This window comes from Anolis carolinensis, chromosome 1 (genome assembly GCF_035594765.1).
Source record: "Anolis carolinensis isolate JA03-04 chromosome 1, rAnoCar3.1.pri, whole genome shotgun sequence".
Lineage (NCBI taxonomy): Eukaryota > Metazoa > Chordata > Lepidosauria > Squamata > Dactyloidae > Anolis > Anolis carolinensis.
Genome location: NC_085841.1, coordinates 184,898,134 through 184,915,959, shown reverse-complemented (window position 1 = coordinate 184,915,959; position 17,826 = coordinate 184,898,134). Strand labels below are relative to the sequence as shown.

The window sequence follows — 17,826 nt, the reverse complement described above, 5'->3', positions numbered from 1 at the left end:
CCAGCCAAGGCCCAGCACTTTGGAGAAATCTCCATGGCTCTCTTCTTCCACTCTCACTACATTTGGGGAGGGGAGGAGGGCCAAAATACGGTTTGTTTACACTTGAAAATTGCCTAGGGCCGGCCCTGCTTCTACTAATGCAAGAAAAAACAGCATCTGCTTTCTTTGCTGTAGTATCACACTGCTGGCTCATGTTCAATTTATGATCAACAATATTTACTTTTAGAAATGCTGAACCATATTGATAGACAACTATATTTTTCCTGATGACCAAATACAATACAGTCTCACTTATCCAAGCTAAACAGGCTGGCAGAAGCTTGGATAAGCAAATATCTTGGATAATAGGAGGGATTAAGGAAAAGCCTATTAAACTTCAAATTAGGTTATGATTTTACAAATTAAGCACCAAAACATCATGTTTTACAACAAATTTGACAGAACAAGCAGTTCAATACGCAGTAATGTTATGTTGTAATTACTGTATTTACGAATTTAGCACCAAAATATCATGATATATTGAAAACATTGACTACAAAAATGGCTTGGATAATCCAGAAACTTGGATAAGCGAGGCTTGGATAAGTGAGACTCTACTGTATGACCATTTGAGTGTTGGGAAAATAGAATGTCTCTGCAATTGAAATATTACCCAGGAAAAAAAAAGCATTGAGGTAATCCATTATAGATGAATAGTATTGTTACACAGCTGCCTAATGATATGGCTGCCCCATGTACAACTAATATAAAGAACTTTTTTATCCTCGTTTCTCATTGAAATCAGATTTTGATTCTGACTAAATTATAGAGATGTTAATAATGGTTGTCATCATGACACTATATTTCACTATAATTTTGGTGCCAATAACAATGTTGACTTACGCTGAATAGACTGCATGTGTGTCTTTGAGAAACTGAGACAGCCGCTGTGTTGATTACAATGGCTACAAGATTCCCTTGGAGATCTCTAATGTGATGAAGTCTGTCTTTCATAAGTGCCAAAATGCAAGACACTGTGACTGCTGATTAGAGATAAGTGATTTTAAAAGTACCCAGAGTGGTATGAGCTGAATTAAATCCCTGAGTTTGAAATTCCTAATATGAAATACACACCACACCTCTAGCATTTGCAAACTATCACTGAATGAGGTGGCAGCATTGAAGCTAGATCTATGATATGGGGCAGGGAGATCTTCAATGGTTCATGAACTATAAGTAAAAAAGAATGAATTGACTCTAATACTTAATCTCCCAGAAACCATGGTGATGACTAAGGGCCCTTCCAGACAGGCCCTAGATCCCAAGATCTGATCCAGGTTTTCTGTTTATCCCAGATTATCTGGCAGTGTGGACTCATATAATCCAGTTTAAAGCAGAAAACCTGAAATCAGATCCTGGGATATAGGGCCAGTCTGGAAAGGTCCTAAGTAGTATGCAAAGTGTTGCATAAGTAGTAAGCAAAATGTTATACAACTGGTGAATCTTTTTGCTAGGATATTGGATTAAAAGGACATCTATATGAACTTTAATCTGTTTTCTGTTTGGACATAGGGACACAGAAACTTGAATCTTCCCTGCAAATTTTTGGCCCCTTTTCACTGACTTAACAAGGATCCACTTGCAAATGACATTTTTTTTCTCTTTTGGAAACCCTTGCACCCATAGCATAAAAGAAACATGTAAACACGAGGGCACTGTGAAACTAAATATTGGAACTACTGGTATTATACCATGCATAAGCAAGCTAATAAAATGTAGTTATTTTATTCAGTCATAAAAATGAAGAAAAACAAAATACTCTCACATATTTTAATGGTCATATTACACGAAGTTCTTAGCCATATGTATTAGCTGTATTAAAGCCTGTAGGTTTGCTGTTAGGGTTCTTAGGACTTCATCCCACGTAATAAGTAAAGCGTTGGGGATCGCTGTTTTTTGTTTAAGCTTCACAACTCCCCGTTTGGAAATTAAATGAATTATTTTCCTACTCCCATCACATGTTTTCCTTCTTTCAGCTTTCTTTTCAAATTATTAGTTTTCCTTCCCATCATACAAGAGACATATTTCTCCTCCCACTGTCTCCTCCCCAATTTTCTTTTACTTGAAAAAAATCCTATGTGTTTGTTCTCGTGGAAGTACTTTTTAACGTGAAATTATTAAACAGGATTTTTTCCATTCTATATTATTCTATATTACAGTTTATAAGTACAGATACCTCTCCACTCAAAAGGTAACTCAATGGGGATGTTGTGTGTTTTCTGGGCTGTATGGCCTTTTACCTTTTGAGTGGAGAGGTATCTGTACTTATAAACTGTAATATAGAATAATACAGAATGGAAAAAATCCTGTTTAACGATTTCACGTTAAAAAGTACTTCCACGAGAACAAACACATAGGATTTTTTTCAAGTAAAAGAAAATGGGGGAGGAGACAGTGGGAGGAGAAATATGTCTTGTGTGATGGGAAGGAAAACTAATAATTTGAAAAGAAAGCTGAAAAAAGGAAAACATGTGATGGGGGTAGGAAAATAATTCATTTAATTTCCAAACGGGGAGTTGTGAAGCTTAAACGAAAAACAGTGATCCCCAATGCTTTACTTATTGCGTGGGATGAAGTCCTAAGAACCCTAACAGCAAACCTACAGGCTTTAATATAGGCTGTATTAAGGTAACTCAATGGGGATGTTGTGTGTTTTCTGGGCTGTGTGGCCATGTTCCAGAAGCATTGACCATGGCCATACAGCCCGGAAAACACACAACAACCCTGTGATTCTGGACATGAAAGTCTTCAGTAACTCAATGAATGGACATTGTTCACACACACACACACATATATATATATATCGATTCCTCTCTCCTCGGTTCTAAAGATTATGACAGAAGAAAGGATTCTACACTGTCCATCTTGACCCCTCCCTCCAGAACGACATCATAGTTATCTTTACAAGCGGACAATGGAGAATTTCCATCAAACATTAAATCTGACGTTTTTACATGTTTCTACATGGGGAATTTTAAAAGAAGCCAATTGGCAATTGATTTAGGAAGCGTAACAGAAGAAACCACTTTAGAAATGGGGAAATCCCTGAATCCCAAGGTACGAGCTTGTCTCATGTGATGGGCTCTGTTGGTAGCCATTTCTTAAATGTGTAGAAATGCCGATTTCATCATGTGTGATGAAGATTTTATTCAGTGTAATGACTGAACAGAGCTTCAGCATGGTGAATGTTGGAACAAAGTTATTTTGGGGGGGGGGGGGTTACAGCTCCTAAAATCCATGGGCCTGACTGCTTGGTCTGTTTGCTAGGGGATCTCAGAGTTGTAAGCCAAAAACAGCTTTTTCAAGTTCTTTTGTTGGATTTACCTAGCATCACCATGCTCAGACATGTGGAAATAGCCAAATTACAATGCAGATCTGCAATAATCATGCAGTTACCTGAACATCCGTCTATATGGACCTTTAATTCAACTATATTTGTATTGTGCCAAGGAAGTTAGTATAAAGTTATTCCATTTTAAATCACTGAAAAATTAATGGAAGGATCCTGATATTGGACTGACTTCAGAGATGGATACATAGTCATCCATTCAGACAACTACTTCTGTATTAGGTAGGTGTCAACCTCCACAATGATTCAGTGAACCAACATGGGTTGTATAGACTGCTTTACTCGGACCCCATTTCAAGGAAGAAGAATCCAATGATAACAAGACAATTTTTTAAAAAATCTATCACTTTGTATCCTGTGTCTTGAGGGGTAATTGTGTTATTCTACCACAGCAAAGACTATCAAGAATTTTATAACACATTAAAAACTAACTCATTTATTATGACATAGTTCTTTTAAAAATGTAATTTAAAGTTTTTTTTGCCACCAAAGGTCTCTCAATAGAATGCATTGCCCTAAATTGTTTGCTGTAGTTGAAGTATGTATCCAGTTGTTGAATGGCAACGATGTAAATCTTATTTATTTACATGTTTTCTGTAGCCATTGGATTTATGCTATTGATTTCATTATTGCCCCATCTGAGTAGTTTAGGCAAAACTCTACAATGAATTGAGTCTGAAAAGGGAAGGAATTGTGCTACATCTTATGCATGTCTCTCTACTCAGAAATAAGCATCACTGAAATGAACACAGCCTGAATTTGTCACATTCAAACTTCACTCTACTTGTGGCTGATTATTTAAAAATAACATGGATAAAAGACATTCTGTTTTTTCCAGTACACAATATGACTCTGTCAATAAACCTTCCTCCAAGCAGAGGTAGATTGTAATTTCTCCTGTTGAACCACATACTCAACATGGTTACTTTTAGATTCTTTCCTTTTAGCATTCTCTTTCCTTCTGCCCTATAGACATTCCTTTTTTTAAATGAAGCATCAACACTGAGAACACTAAAATTCAAGATATTAGGCATTATTTCCACTAAAACATTTTCTGCTGTTGGAAAGCCCACGCTTGCTGTTTCTTGCTTCCCTCTACCGGTGGAAACATAAAAGACATAGGACTTAAGTCTGATGCTTGGTGACAAGCATAGTGGGATTGGAGACAGGGCCTTCAGCATTTCTGTTTAAAAGGTATTCAGAACTCAACTGAAAGTTTTGAGAAAGAATGTTTGTCTTGAATTTTCTGCAGGATTGAAAAGCAAAACAAATACACCCTTTCCCCCCCTGCTTCTCCTGTTTGATGTTGCTAAGTTTGTTATAGTGCTACCATCTGGTGGTCATTTTTCCCTTTCTATGTATGTCCCTGTTGATGCAACAGCTCAGCCAGATTCAAACCAGCAACCTGAAGATTGGGTTGCTGACCTGAAAGTTGCCGGGTCGAATCCGCGAGACGGATGATCTCCCGTCTGTCAGCTCTAGCTTGTAGGGAATGAGAGAAGCCTCCCAGCAGGATGGTAACGTCCTGGGCAACGTCTCTGTAGACGGCCAATTCTCTCACACCAGAAGCTACTTGTAGTATGGTCTCAAGTCGCTTATAACACTTTTTTTAAAAAAACCATGTATTGTCATTCTTCCAGAAGGCTTACTAGGAACCTGCCTTTTGCTACTCTCCTCTTGATTTTTCTTTCTTATGAACACATCAGCAAACTCCTGAGACCATTCTAGTGTCCTAGTGGACGATTGTCTTGCAATTAGTATCTCCTTTATCAACACCAAAGTTAGCCTGCATGTAGTTTGTACAGCACTCAATCAATAGGAATCATATTACTGATATCTTGGTTGTGGATTCAGAAAAATGTTCTAATTTGGTAACGTACGTAACGGAGGAGAGGAAGACGAATTACTTAAACCTGTTTTGAGAGCTGTTCACAACAATTTGCAGGTTTGATAATCCCCACTGCTGCTTCAGTGCCTTCTGTTTCTCAATGTCATTCTTTCTTAAGAAATCCCAGACAAGACGTTGTCTCACTGAACATGTCAAGTGTTTGGATAAGTAAGTTGACCATATAGCTCAGGCACACCCCGTTTTGAAATTATATTGATGTTTTTCCTACCACCATCACAGACTAGCAAACTATGTGTTTTATTCAGGAATTCTTAGTTGATTTGCCATCACATTGTAGAGGTTTGTTCCCACCCATTCTCCCTCCCCTGTTTCCTTTGTGAAAAGAAACACCTTCTCTTCTGGACTATGATTTTTGTTCCTGGATTATAAATGTCATTTCCTAATTGGTCCTATCATACACACATGAGAAAAGTTTATTAAACTACAAATACTTTGTCTTTGCAGGAGGCACATCCTGCCTTTTGCTCTAGTTTCTCAATGATTGAATATCTTGTAGAGCCTCCACCAATTTAACATAGTTTGTGGGCACAAAAACGAAGTTTCTAGAGCACAACAACTACTTATTCAAAGTAAGGACTACACAATTAAACAGGAAATAACACTTGCAAACTAGGAAAGTATTTTCCTTATCATTATTATTATTGTTCAGAGGCACCCCATCTATCGGGGGTGCTTTGATTTTCCTTTGCTACATGGCAGAAAAAAAGGGGTTGGACTAGATGGCTGTTGGGGTCAACTGGAGGAGGAGGAGAGAAGGAGGCATCTGGGGGAGGTAATACATGGCACACATAACACAGGGAAGGAAGGAAGGAAGGAAGGAAGGAAGGAAGGAAGGAAGGAAGGAAGGAAGGAAGGAAGGAAGGAAGGAAGGAAGGAAGGAAGGAAGGAAGGAGGGCAAGCCCCCAGAAAGTGCATGAGACAGAAAGGAACACAACATACTGCTGATCTTCCCTCCTCCATGAGCAAAAGGTAATGGTGGAGCTTTTTCTTAAAGGGGCATTTCGACTCCTCCCACAAATTGCTTAACCGTATCATTTTAAAGCTGAGAACGACAAATACCATCATATGAAAGAAATGACCATTTTGCCCATCTCTGTTCGGATAATTTGCCCAAAAAAGTCACTTGCCAACCAGCTTAGAAAGCATCCAAAAAGATAACCCTTTGCAACACTTTTTAACCCCAAGATATATCTATTAAACACAGTAAACTGCCATTTCTTAAGTGGGTGGCTCAGTAGTATTTAACAAATGTGATGAAGTGGTAGGACATTATGAGAATTCCCCAAGGACTAGCACCTTCTCTGAGGAATACTGCATTGCCACAAGTAAACAAGTAGTTTGGTATCCAAAATAGTGTATATAATTATCTTATTGGTAATCAATAGAAATTGCTACAAGGGGTTCAAGCTCCTCAGGTAACAGACCCATATACCTCTATTGCTGATTGAGGGTGCATCTACACTGTAGAACTAATGCAGTTTGACACCACTTCAACTGCCATGGCTCAATGCTATGGAATCCTAGGATTTGTCATTTAGTGAGGCACTAGCACTCTTTGGTAGAAAAGGCTAAGAATTTGTAATATTACAACTCCCATAATTCCATAGCAATGGCAGTTAAAGTACATGTATTCTTAGATTAGAATAGCATCTTTCAACATTATTGAAGGGATATATATATATACATAAATAGTATATAAATGTCATTTTACTACCACTTGATGTCAATAATGAATGTAAACAAATCATCTTCCTATTGAAATGGATTCTGGGAGCAGGGGCTTAATTCACATTACAGTATATTAACAATGGTGGTAATTTACTACTGTTATTTTTACAAAGCGTAATGAAGATTTGCATCAACAAAATCTTAGATCTATTATCAGTAACTAAAATAGTTTTAGCTAATGGATAGAAACTTATAGAGAGCAGTGGTTCTCAACCTGTGGGTCTCCAGCTGTTTTGGCCTTCAGCTCCCGCAAATCCTAACAGCTGGTAAACTGGCTGGAATTTCTGGGAGCTGGAGGCCAAAACGCCTAGGGACCCACAAGTTGAGAACCACTGTAATAGAGGAAGGGAATCTCCTTGTATGGTGGAGAATATTTTGCAGATGTGGCATTAAATGGAAAGTCAATTGCTAAGCTTAAAGTTCTTAAAGGAGAAACTAGGTGATACAAGTTTGTTTTGCTATGGCAGCTATTCACTGATTTGTAAATAATATATTTGCTATCCTGAAAATATTAGTGATTCAGCATATACGATAGAGAGATGTCTTATGGGATCCTCGATACCTTGTTGTTTTTGTGTGTCATCAAGTTGTTTCCGACTCCTAGTGGCACTAATGTGAACCCATCACAAGGTTTACGTGGCAAGATTTGGTCAGAGGGATTTGCGACTCCCTCTTCTGAGTCTGAGATAGTGCAACTTGCCCATGGTCACCCTGTGGGTTTCCGTGATTGAAATGAGATTTAAATCCTGGAGGCTTTCTCCTGATAGCTTATGTTTTGGTATGGAGTTTCTTTTGTGAAGCTCCATTCACTTCAAAGTGGATCCATTTGTCATGGTGTCCACATCCATTCTAACAGACAACACAACCTTTACAAATTGCGGCGTCCTTGCAGCCACATCAAATCACTGCTCCGTATTGCATGTTTGGAGGTGTTACAAATTTTAAACCAGGCAGCCTAAATCCTCAACACAGCAGGAGGTAATTTAATTTTTGCTGGAACAGCAATTAGTTCCATGTTCTGTTCTCCGTAATCCTTTCCTATCCTTGACCCCAGGTATCTGAATTCTAACTTGTGTGCTTCTAACATATCCAGAAAAAGATCAAGATACTCGCCTCTGGGAACATGAGTGGAATTGAGAGGGGATTTAAATGTCTTACTTTTCAGCATGGTGAAACAAACACAGCAGTAGATTAATGCAAGGATTTAAGCTTACCCAGCATGAGAGCTTTGAAAAAATTGCATTAACAGTTCAGAACTGCTTTGGGGAGCAGCAAATTAAGGTCTCCCAAGCAAATGAACAAGCACAAAGCAAAAGTATTGCTTGCGCTTCTACAGATACTGATGGATCTGAAAAGCAAGCAGACCGGGCAGACCCTAGGGCCTATCCAGCCCAAGATTAAAGGGTCTACCTAGTCCAGCATTCTGTTCACACAACAGCCAACTGCTTGCCTAGGGGAACACCACCAACAGTTCAAGGGTGGGTAAATTCTGGTTCTTCCTCCTTGCTATAAATGTTAAGTAAAGAATAGGTAAGAAGTATCCCAGGGACTCTTGCTCTGAACTCACATGTGCAATCAGCCTCATGTACAAGCCATTCACTTTGAAGTCATCTGTGGCTCATTACCTGTTCTTTTAACTATGCTGTTGCAAGGCTATAAAGAAATAATCAGGACCGCATGCCAAAAACTTGTGGCACACAGGAAGAGGAAGAGGATCCAGAACTTACAGGTTAAGTGAAGTGGTGTGTGAGGCTAGCTCCTCTTTCGCCCTGAGACTACACTAAGCAGTCCCTTCCTTAGGGACCACAGCAGTGGTGCCTCATTCCTCCTTGAGAGTTTTTCCACTTTCATCGGGTAGAGAGACTGTAGAGGCTGCTAGTGTTCTTTCAAATGTACCCAATCCAAATCTTTCTCTACCAGTTGAAACAACCTGCTTGGTCTCCCAAGGGAAAACTTTGATTTTGCAGGACATTCTGCAGCACATTTTGCTATAGTTTTTCAATGAATATCTCATCGAGTCTCAACCAATTTAACATACAGTAGAGTCTCACTTATCCAACATAAACGGGCCGGCAGAATGTTGGATAAGCAAATATGTTGGATAATAAGGAGGGATTAAAGAAAAGCCTATTAAACATCAAATTAGGTTATGATTTTACAAATTAAGCACCCAAACATCATGTTATACAACACATTTGACAGAAAAAGTAGCTCACTACAGGCAGTAATGCTATGTAGTAATTACTGTATTTACGAATTTAGCACCAAAATATCATGATGTATTGAAAACATTGACTACAAAAACATTGACTACTAAAAGGCAGACTGCGTTGGATAATCCAGAACGTTGGATAAGCGAATGTTGGATAAGTGTAGTTGACAGCCACAAAAACTAAGTTTCTGGAGTATAACTGTCAGAGACAGAACGCCAGCAAGTAAAACAAAACTCAGTTTATTGAGGTTACAGAACCAAAAACGCCCGTAAAAGACAAAGAACAGGGCAAACACTTAACTTCAGTGTGAAAAGTAACAAAAAACAGCTTAGTTTGAGCTTAAACGGTTCAAAGGAATAAACCGGGTTAAACAGAAGTATAATCCGGATTAAATAAAAGAGCTTACTTCAGATTGGCAAACAAAGCAAACAAAGGAGAATCAGCAGGAGACAAAACATAAACAACAGGGTGGTGGCAGATTCCTCTCTGCTACTCAGACACAGCAGGGGCATAAACCAGGCTTGTTTATTCCTTCCTGCAGCAAGCGAAAAGAGTGGTCGTAGTCGGGATCCAGTTTAGGGTTCAGCGTCCAACGATATCCAGGTCCAGGCACAGCAGTCAGGGTAACGGCAGTCAGCAGGGTCCCAATCCGGTCCAGAGGTCTACAGCCAAGCGAAGTCGTCAAGAAATCCAAAGGTCTCACCAGTAGTCAGCAGAAGGGATAGTCCGGAATTGAAGTCAGTCGGTCCAGCGTCAATTCAGTGCGAGAAGGTATTGCCCGTCAAAAAGACGACGGAGGTCAAGCTATCGAGATTAAACACAAGTTGCACAGAGAAAAACCCCACACAGTTCCTCCCTCCGTCTATGCCCAGTGTCCTTGGTAAACTTACATATCCAGGCAACGAATCACACCCGTCTTCAGGAAGTTCCCAAACAAAAGCCCAAGCGTCCGTCCAGATTACCTTGCCCAACGCAATTAGACATTGATCCCAAACCCCATTTTATCCCAGTTCAAGCTCATCATCGCTGTCAGCTGCCATCCCAATTCCAGACGCCCCAACATCATCATCCTCATCAGAGCTTAAGCACCTTTGACTACACCCCACAGCATCCCCAGCTGTGGATCCCGCTCCATCCCTCCAGCCAGTCCATGGGTCTGATCCTGCAACCCGCCAATCACCTCCCATGCTTTCATTGCCTGTTTCCCCAACACCCAAATCCTCTCTCACACGAGTCCATTCCATGTCATCCTCCTCCGAGCTAGCCATCTCTTCCTCCAAACCCTGAGAAAAGCCTTCAAAGGAATCCTCATCTGTCGGTTCTGTAAACAAATCCCGGAGCCGCTTCCTTTCACGCTCCTCGAAGGAGTCTGACTCTCGAGGAGTCTTATGACCCCTTCTCCTATTACCGGAGCCCGAAGGCTAACCATAACAATAACAACTACAGTAGAGTCTCACTTATCCAACATAAACAGGCAGGCAGAATGTTGGATAAGCAAATATGTTGGATAATAAGTAGGGATTAAGGAAAAGCCTATTAAACATCAAATTAGGTTATGATTTTACAAATTAAGCACCAAAACATCATGCTAGACAACAAATTTGGCAGAAAAAGTAGTTCAATATGGAGTAATGCTATGTAGTAATTACTGTATTTATGAATTTAGCACAAAAATATCACGATATATTGAAAACATTGACTACAAAAATGTGTTGGATAATCCAGAACGTTGGATAAGTGAGTGTTGGATAAGTGAGACTCTACTGTACTTTCAAAGTCAGCACAACACAATTAAACAGGAAACACTTTCAAAACAGAAACAGATTTTTTTCCAAATTTTGTTACATAGTGCAATCTGATTTACAAAAGTCTTGATCTCTCCAAACAAAATTTAAGATCCCTTCGGGCATCAATTATATGCCTTCTCAGAGTTTGGGCAAAAGAAAAGTGGAACGATGTCATGAGATTGATGAAATATTGAATTCACTTTAGTATTTCTCTAAGGGCCCTTCCACACAGCTCTATATCTCAGAATATGTCAAGACCCAGGCTGCAGAGCACCAATAACCATGCGCAGAGACCAGAATCTATCTAATATCTTTATTAAGAAAATATATAAAGTCAATAAAAATAAGTGTGAAATATAGTTCAGAAGTAGACCTTTCAGGAAAGGTCAAATATAGTCCAGGAAAACAATGTCCAATATGAGATATTAAAGTCCAAAGTTGTAATCCAATAACCGAAACACACACTTTGCCAAGCAAAGTGAGGGGAAATGACAAAGGTTCTTTAGTCCATGGAATTTGATGCAAGGCTGGAGAGCAAACTAGATTCTTGGCAAACAAGGCTTGATTCAAGGTAACAAGAAGCGAGGAGCAAAAACAGGGTCCGTGGCGAAATCCATGGCGAGGTCCGGGGAACGAGGCAGGGCTGGAACGAGAACGAGGTCCTGGAACTGGAGTAGCGTAGTCCACACACAATCTACTCCCGAAGCTGACGAATTGACTCCGCAAGGAATCCTTTGTGGCCAAACACATATATAGGATCTTGTTTTCCCGCCAGGAACACTTTCTCTGGGGAACAAGAAACGAAACCTACTGTGTCCAGATGCATGACTCCTTAAAGTTTCCCAAGGGAAGCAGCCTTAATCAGCTAATTGTCTGGCAGCAATCCTGGCGCTTCTGCGAGTCGCCTCTCGAGCGCTTCTATCTTGATTATAATAAATCCGGCGAGAAAAAGGGGGAGATTTCTGCTCAAGGCTTGTTTGGCTGTCTTCTTGTGGGCAAACATCTTGCAGGTGCAAGGGCTCCAATTCTGGCAGAAACGGTGGGAAACCCAAGTTTTCCTCTTCATCTGCCACAACAGTACTAGGAACGGGACTACATGGCCCATGAGACATCACAAATATCAAGGCAGAAAGTCTCACATTATCTGAGTGTGGACTCAGATAAGCCAGTTCAAAGCAGATATTGTGGGATTTTCTGCCTTGATGTTCTGGAATATAGGCCTGTGTGGAAGGACCCTAAGTCCTTATGAAAAACACACAATGAACCCTCCATCAAAAAATCTTGATACAAATTGAGAGTTTGTGGTTTCCCTGAGAAGCAAAGACAAGCTACTCTGTGGAAGAACAACAAGTTCCTAGTTCACCCTTCCTGGGCCAGACTTTCCCTGTTCAGCCAATAATCCTGGTGATTCAGCTCTCCTTTGAAATACTTGCCTCTCAATGACTGAAGATGAATCCCCCCATTATAACAGGAGTGCACCCCCTGAATCAGGGACCAAGAATACATCCCCCCTTGCCTGTTTATGTGGACTTTGGTGGACATATTGTCTCGCGGGATCAATATATGATTGCCTTGATTACAGGCTAAGGAGTACTGGACACCCACAGTACATCCTTTGCTGGATGATCACAGAACCCGTGCCATCTGCCCATTGCAGTGCACACCCCATTCCTACAACATGTTCTCCACACAACCTAATGAACCACCAGAATCACCAATATCTCTGTAACCACCGAAGGCTGTGGTTCTCAACCTGTGGGTCCCCAGATGTTTTGGCCTTCAACTCCCAGAAATCCAGCTGGTAAACTGGCTGGGATTTCTGGGAGTTGTGGGCCAAAACACCTGAGGACCCACAGGTTGAGAACCACTGACCTAAGGGGAAGCTGACAGATCGAAGAAGAGTAGGGCCCTGTATTCACTGTGGTCCACCAGGGTGAATTGGGATAGACAAATATACCTCCTGGCGGTTGAGAGATGCCCTCCTACACCCCTCTCCAGAATTGATAATGCAGAACTGCTTGAGAACTAATGGATTCATTCTAAGAAGTGTTGTCGAAGGCTTTCATGGCCGGGATCACAGGGTTGTTGTATGTCTTTCGGGCTGTGTGGCCATGTTCCAGAAGTATTCTCTCCTGACGTTTCGCCCACATCTATGGCAGGCATCCTCAGAGGTTGTGAGGTAGGGATAAACTAAGAAGGTTCAATATAGCTTCCCATTTATTGTTTTTCTTTAGGACCAATAAGAGCACTGATGAGGAACTTCAAATACCTCTGATCAGAAGGTTCTGGCTTTATCAACTTTATTTGAACTAGATGAGCCAGAGCATGTGCTGTACAAGCAATTACCTGGATTTCAGAACTCAAACTGAGTCTTTTCTACCTTCCTGAGAAGGACGGGAAACCAATACCCCTCAGTTGGGGAAAACCCACTGCCTGCCATTCTGTCAGCAAAATCCACCAACAGTCACTTTCAGACTCCTAATCAGAGGACAGATCAGGACTTCAGAAACAATCCATCATCCCTGTAGGATAGAAAGCTGGGGAAGAGATTAGTATCTTACTAAAAGAGAAAAAAGTTTTTAAAACTTTCCTCAAGTTTAGAGGAAAATGAGACCTTATCCTACTCGCTACAGGGCATGACAGAACTGGAGAAAGAGCTGGTTCTTCCACTTAAATTGGTTATGATAATTGACGCTGATAAGAAGCCCTGCTTCAGAAGGTCATGGAAGGACCAAAACTCAGCATAAGGAAAAGAGAGTCAGATTTAGCTTGCAAACTAAATAATAAGCCACCATTTGTAAACCAAGAATTTATCTTGATACAAAAGACAGTGGAATGTAGTGGTTTAAACACTGGACTATGATTCTGAAGACCACGGTTCAAATCCTTGCTCGGCCATGGAAGCTCATTGGGTGTCCTTGAGCAAGTCACACTTTCTCAGCATGAGGAAAGCAAAAGTAAACCCTTCTGAAGAAATACTGCCAAGAAAACCCTGTGATAACTTAGCCTTAGGAGCACCATAAGCGGTTGACAACTTGAAGGTACATAACAAACAACAATGGCCCTGTAAAAAAAACTACTATCACAGATCCAAGCCATTTCAGTTGGCAAATGGGAGGAGACAAATGGCAACAATATGTGTTCCAGAGAAGCAAATATAAAAACTAGGCATTTGCCAGCCTGTATTGCACAGGATACAGAGATCTTCCATCAAAACCATACTGTGGCCTTCCCAAAGTGATTAAAATGTATTTTGTCAGTAAGATATGGATTCAAAATGTCAAAACTATGACTCACAATATCACTATAAAGACATGCATTGAAAGTGATTGTGAAGGGTTATAGGTAGCTATTGGATAGTGCCTATGACACCATTAGCAAGCAGCTACATTATTCCTCTTCAGCCTAACAGTTTATGATCATTTAAAAACTATTTTCTTTAACCATTTTATTAGATCCTGATCATTGGCTTGTATCAATCAAGGCACTTTTCTGAAATGTAATGAATAGAAGACAGTAAGCCTTCTAACATAAAGGCCAATGCCTTTGTAAACATATTTTTTGCCTACAAAAAAGGGGGGAAATAATTGAAATTTTTTGCACGCTGTGTTCTTTCCATTGCCAGAATACAACTTTCACTTCTCCTTTTTAGAACAACAGCAAGTTTCTTGCTGCAACAATCCTGCAATATCTGCTTTTCCAACATGGCAGGGGGTTGGACTAGATGCTCCTTGTGGCCTCTTCCAACTCTATTATTCTATGATTCTCACAACTGCTACAGTGGACCAGCATATACACCCCTCACCAACAGAATGAGGCGGCACATTCTCATTTCACGCCAGTTTGATTAATGAGTCTCCGCTAATTGTGTGAAAGATTCCTTTCCTTTACAAAGCAAGTTCAGGTTATTGTTGGGCCAATCATGGCCAACATGTGAAAATAAGAGACGTTTAGTTTTCAAGCACTGAAGCCAAAAGAGGGCAGTTTGGAGCAAGTCGCAGAGCAACACCCACTTCTTTGAAGAGATGTTACTATGCGCTGCTAAACCTGTAAACCTTGGGCTGAAAGCCTTCCCCACTCCCTCCCGCACTCCCACGCTCCCCTTGCCTCTCCTGCTTTCCAGACAGATCTTGCCCCCTCTCCAAGAGCAAGCAAGGCACACTGGCTAATAAGCAGGTGGATGGATTTCACGTTTCAGGGTTTTTAATATTTCACTTTCATATTTTTTTCCCAGAGAATGATCCTGCTGAGAGGTTGAGGATTGGTGTTGATCATTTCCCCACCCCACCCTCTCTGACATTTGGGTGTACTGCTCTGAAAGATATCCCCTGAGAAAACATTAAACAAAAAAGGGGGTGGGGGGGGGGGGGGAAAGAGGAATGGAAAGGAAAGGGGAAAGAAAGGCTGCTTTTCAAAGCGAACTTCTCAATCTGCCCACATCAAAATAAGAGACAACTGGCCCTTTGAAGTTCAGGACACAGAATTCTCACCCAGTCTGCAGGGGAATAAAAGAAATGTGCTTTATAAATCACATGTGTGTCTGTGCGCTCTCTCTTTCTTAATACCTCTCATACACTTGCGCTCATGCATGCACACATGCTTGATCACCTTGACCACAGCAAACATTTGAGGGACCTTACAACGCCTCTCCAGGACAATTAAACCACATAACTGTTGTCTGTCCTTTGGAAAACAGTACGGAGTATGTGGGTGTACATGCCTTCACATTGCCTGTTGATTGATGGCAACCCCATGAATTTCACAAGATTTTCTTAGGTAAGAATTAGAGGTGGTTTTGTCCATTCCTTCCGTTGAAATATAGCCTACAGCACTATAAAATAAAGACAAAAGCCTTGTGCGTGATCTCTCTGTCTAATACACATATTCTAAAGACCAAATATTATATCATGTTTGTGCTGGTCTTCAGTCTGTTGTAACCACAAACTTCTTGTTTGTTCTTCAGACAAGGATTTTTTTTTTTGTTGATGTTACAGTGCTTCAGTACAAGAGTTGAATTGCCTGGCTGATTGAAAGAGCAAAAATTGTACCTGGGATAGTAATGCTTCTACTATCCTGATTGGAGCTCCTGGTGGTGCAATGGGTTAAACCCTTGTGCTGAAAGGTCGGTGGTTTGAATCCGGGGAGCGGGGTGAGCTCCTTTCTGTCAGCCCTAGTTCCCCATGTGGGGACATGAGAGAAGCTTCCAGAGGATGGTAATACATCAAACATCCGGGCATCCCCTGGGCAACATCCTTGCAGATGGCCAATTCTCACACCAGAAGCGACTTGCAGTTTCTCAAGTTGCTCCTGACACGGGGAAAAAAAACATCCTGACTTGGGCGATCCTAAACTTCCATCATGTGATCATTCACAGGAAGGCTTGTCATTTTGAGTGGAAAAGAGAGTGATAGCTGAAAAGCAGCGGAAGTGAACTTGGGTGCATTTGGCTCAAAATGAAGGTTGCAGAAGGAGGCAGTAGAAGAAGCAGAAACCAGAAGTGGCTGAGGAAAGGTTTTTAGGAAAGGAATATAAGGAAAGGGAAACAAGATACAAGATGTGCTTCGGAATGGACAAATAAAAGATCTCTCCAAAGGAAAGAGCGAGAATTGGTTGGAGAGGAGCCAAAGGCAAATCACAGAAAATATTAGGTTTGTGAAAGAAAAGAGTTGAATGCGGAGCTGCTGGAAAGACCCAAGTGGAGTATCTTTGAGGGAAGAGGAAGTCTGGGGCTTAGGTAGAGTCAAAATGGCATAGGAATGGGGAGAAAAGGATAGGATGACTTGCTCGAAAAAAAGACTCAGCAATCAGCCGCAGTTGAAGCTTTGGGCCGCCAGCAGACATCTTAATATTCATAGTGTTTTACAGTCCTCATCCTGCTCTTGATAGCATTGAACTGCTTTTCAGATGGTAGTTTTTGACCTTAAAGTCTAACAAGGATTGTTAATGTTAGGGTACAACCATAGGGTAAAGGTAAAGGTTTGCCCCTGTCATTAAGTCTAGTCGTGTCCGACTCTGGTAGCTGGTGCTCATCTCCATTTCTATGCTGAAGAGCCAGTGTTGTCCGTAGACACCTCCAAGGTCATGTGGCCAGCATGACTGCATGGAGCACCGTCACCTTCTCGCTGGAGCTATACCTATTGTTCTACTCACATGAGCATGTTTCTGAACTGCTAGGTTGGCAGAAGCTGGGACTAACAGCGGGAGCTCACCCCACTCCCCGGATTTAAACTACCAACCTTTCAGTCAGCAAGTTCAGCAGCTCAGCAGTTTAACCCACTGCGCCATTGGGGGCTCCGAGTACAACCATAGATTGTAGTTAAGTGAAAAGCTGCTCTAAGGAACATTTCTAGTGTGCATGCTATTTGAAGATGTAGCTAGAAACATCATACCTAGTTGATAATGCTGAAGCTTGGAAACTCCTGGCCATGTTTCCTCTGTTGGGACTCCCAGTACCTGTACAAAGCAAAATACATAAATTAATGTCTCCTCTGAATACATTTGCGCACCAAATCAGGCTCTAATTTCTGTTAAGTTCCCGAAAAGGAACCTAGAGATGTTTTCTTGCCATGAGAGGAGGGCATACAAATGTATTTGAGTGACTGCACCAGCAAGTGTCATTTCCAATGTGTCAGCAGTTGTCAAAATCACTGCACAGGCTTATTTACACCCAAGGTGCTCCCCTAGAAAGCTGATGAGTGACTCTCGACAGTAGCTTGCTCAAATGATAGGCATTCAGAAGTTGTACACCGAGGCTGTGAGAGAGACCCCTGCTGTTCTGAGATGAAAGGGAATAGGTAGTAA

At 41.1% G+C, this 17,826-nt stretch overlaps 1 protein-coding gene across 1 annotated transcript in view; it reads right to left on the bottom strand.

Moving 5' to 3' along the window:
* cdk15 (cyclin dependent kinase 15) overlaps positions 1-17,826 on the bottom strand; it is a 104,706-nt gene that overhangs the window by 41,332 nt on the left and 45,548 nt on the right. The window contains exon 10 of the mRNA XM_062962013.1: positions 17,415-17,478. Within this exon, the coding sequence (XP_062818083.1) occupies positions 17,415-17,478 (64 nt within the window). The remainder of the gene's footprint in view (positions 1-17,414; positions 17,479-17,826) is intronic.